General features: G+C 34.8%; 1 protein-coding gene across 1 annotated transcript; it reads right to left on the bottom strand.

Annotated features, from left to right (window-relative positions):
* Nucleotides 1-469: 469 nt before the first annotated feature.
* On the bottom strand, nucleotides 470-1,908 carry LOC141058589 (olfactory receptor 11L1-like). Its single transcript, XM_073554755.1, has one exon. It carries the CDS (start codon nucleotides 1,496-1,498, stop codon nucleotides 560-562), a length of 939 nt encoding a protein of 312 aa, XP_073410856.1. The 5' UTR covers nucleotides 1,499-1,908; the 3' UTR covers nucleotides 470-559.
* Nucleotides 1,909-2,369: the final 461 nt, after the last annotated feature.

Here is a 2,369-nt window from a genome sequence, read left to right as displayed (position 1 = left end):
CACAGGACATATTATTCTAAAAAGTTGCTTGAAATTACAATTACCCTTTAATGCTTCAGCATACCAACACATTTTGAGCACTTGTAGCTTCCAAATTTGTGGGCAGAGTTTGGGGAAGGCCCTATTCTGTTCCAGCATGACTGTGCCTCAGTGCACTAAGCAAGTTCCATAAAGGTTTGGTTGGATTAATTAGGTTTGGAATAACTTGACAGGCTCATAGAGCTTTTACCTCAACTTCATTGTACACCTTAGTGCGGACACTGTGAAACATACCCTCTCATCAAGCATCAGTGTCTGACCTCACGAATGCTCTTGTAGATGGATGGGCAAAAATTCCCACAAGCACACTCCAAAATCTTATAGAAAGCCTTCACAGAAGAATGGAAATTGTTATAGCTGCAAAGGGGTGACCAACTCCATATTATTGGATTTAGAATGGGAGGTCATAAAAGCTCCTGTAGGTGTAATATTTTGGTGACTTCATACATTTATCCATATACTGTATAGTAAAGAAGCAAAATGTATAAACTCTTTTGATTTTAAACAGAACAAGTGTTTATTATGAACTTTTTAATTTACTGACAGCTTTCCACAAAGCATTTTTCATTTCTTTGTTTCTTAGGCTGTAGATCATTGGGTTTAGAAGGGGGACTACAACAGAATAAAATACTGAGACCACTTTGTCAACTGGTGAGGAATTTTTAGCTTTTGGACGTATATACATGAAAATGACTGTACCAAAAAATATGCCAACAACTGCAATATGAGAAGCACAAGTTGAAAATGCTTTTTGGCGACCAAGAGAAGAGGGTATTCTCAATATGGTAGTAACTACTGAAACATAGGACATAAAAGTAAAAAAGAAGCAGCCAAGAATTACTGTCCAAGCTACTGCAGAAAATATAATCTCATTTAGCCACGTATCAGTACAAGACAACTGTAACAAAGGGCTGAAATCGCAGAAGAAGTGGTCAATTATATTTGGTCCACAGAAGTTTAGCCGCGACATCATAGCAGCGGGCAAAGAGATTGATGAGCAACCTGCAATCCAAGATGTTGCTGCCAGCTTACAACAGATGGACCTGCACATAAGGTTTTTATATCTTAAAGGGTAGCAAATGGCTAAGAACCGATCATAAGCCATTATAGCTAATAAAAAATGTTGTGTGGCTCCAAGAAAGAACAAAAAATAAAATTGGGAAATACAACCAGTGGAGGAGATTGTTTTATTTCCAGTTCCTAAATCTTTAAGCATCCTGGGAACAGTGACTGTAGTATACCACATTTCTAGAAAAGAAAAGTTTCCAATAAAGAAGTACATGGGTTTGTGAAGTGATCTCTGGGATGTCACGAGGGTGATGATAAGAAGATTTGACATCAGAGTCATTGAGTAGATAATAAGGAACAAAATGAATAAAAATAGTTGTGTATGCCTGCCAAGAGAGAAGCCCCGAAGGATGAAAGTTGACACAGAGATGTGAGTGTGATTAGTATTCATTTTTGCTCACCACGCATCTTCATGTTAAACTCCTGAAGAAGCAAGAAGAATTGCCGCAATAAACTAAATAACTCAAGAAGTTAGGCAGATTATGAAAATGTATGTAGAAATACATGTCATAGTATATTTTTGATATGAAAGATTTATGACAAAAATTTGTTGCAATAAAACAATTCTGTCATAGTGAAAACACAGCAACCGGTTTTTGTTTGGAACTTACTTGCTCAATTATGACTTTTCCATACTACCGCCCCTCTTTTAAATAGTGAGAAATGAAAAAGCTTTTACTTTTGTTAGTATTAGAACATTTATGCAATACTTGTACTTATATCTGGGACCCTAGTTGAAAAATATTGTTGCTCTTTGTCCAAACACTATTTGAGTTTCCATTTATATATTTGTTTTCGCAGTAAAAGGGGAGATAGCAAGAGTTAACTCATTTAGAGAAAGTGATTTATTAATCTTTTTGATCTGTTGAATTAAAAATTAATGACAAAAGTTAATTAAAACAAAGAGATGGCTAATAGTCTATAAATGTATGGTGATTTAATTGTGATGTTATTGTCAATAAAATATATAAAACTGAAGGATTTGACAAATTGACAGTAATTAACACATACTGTACATGGTATTGAATTCGTAATTTCTGAACAATTTGTGGAATTATTTATTAATGTGGTTCCCAAAGAATTATGACACACTGAGATATAAAAAGGCCACAAACTCACTTACACTCTTATGAAGGCTTTATTTATATTCTTGAAAGTGTAAATTTGGGTAATTTGACTTGTGGAATTTATAGTGGGCCTTAAGGGGAGAGGTTACGCCAGTTTTTTCTCTTTACATAGCTAATATCTGGTAATCTCTATGA

Source organism: Dendrobates tinctorius, unplaced genomic scaffold (assembly GCF_039654945.1).
Source record: "Dendrobates tinctorius isolate UK_male_01 unplaced genomic scaffold, ASM3965494v1 ptg000213l, whole genome shotgun sequence".
NCBI lineage: Eukaryota > Metazoa > Chordata > Amphibia > Anura > Dendrobatidae > Dendrobates > Dendrobates tinctorius.
Note: the sequence above shows the minus strand (reverse complement) of the source record. Positions and strands in the feature narration are given on the sequence as shown.

What these genes read in the sequence shown, in the direction of transcription:
- LOC141058589 (XM_073554755.1), bottom strand. Translation starts at nt 1,498, where the DNA reads ATGAATACTAATCACACTCACATCTCTGTGTCAACTTTCATCCTTCGG.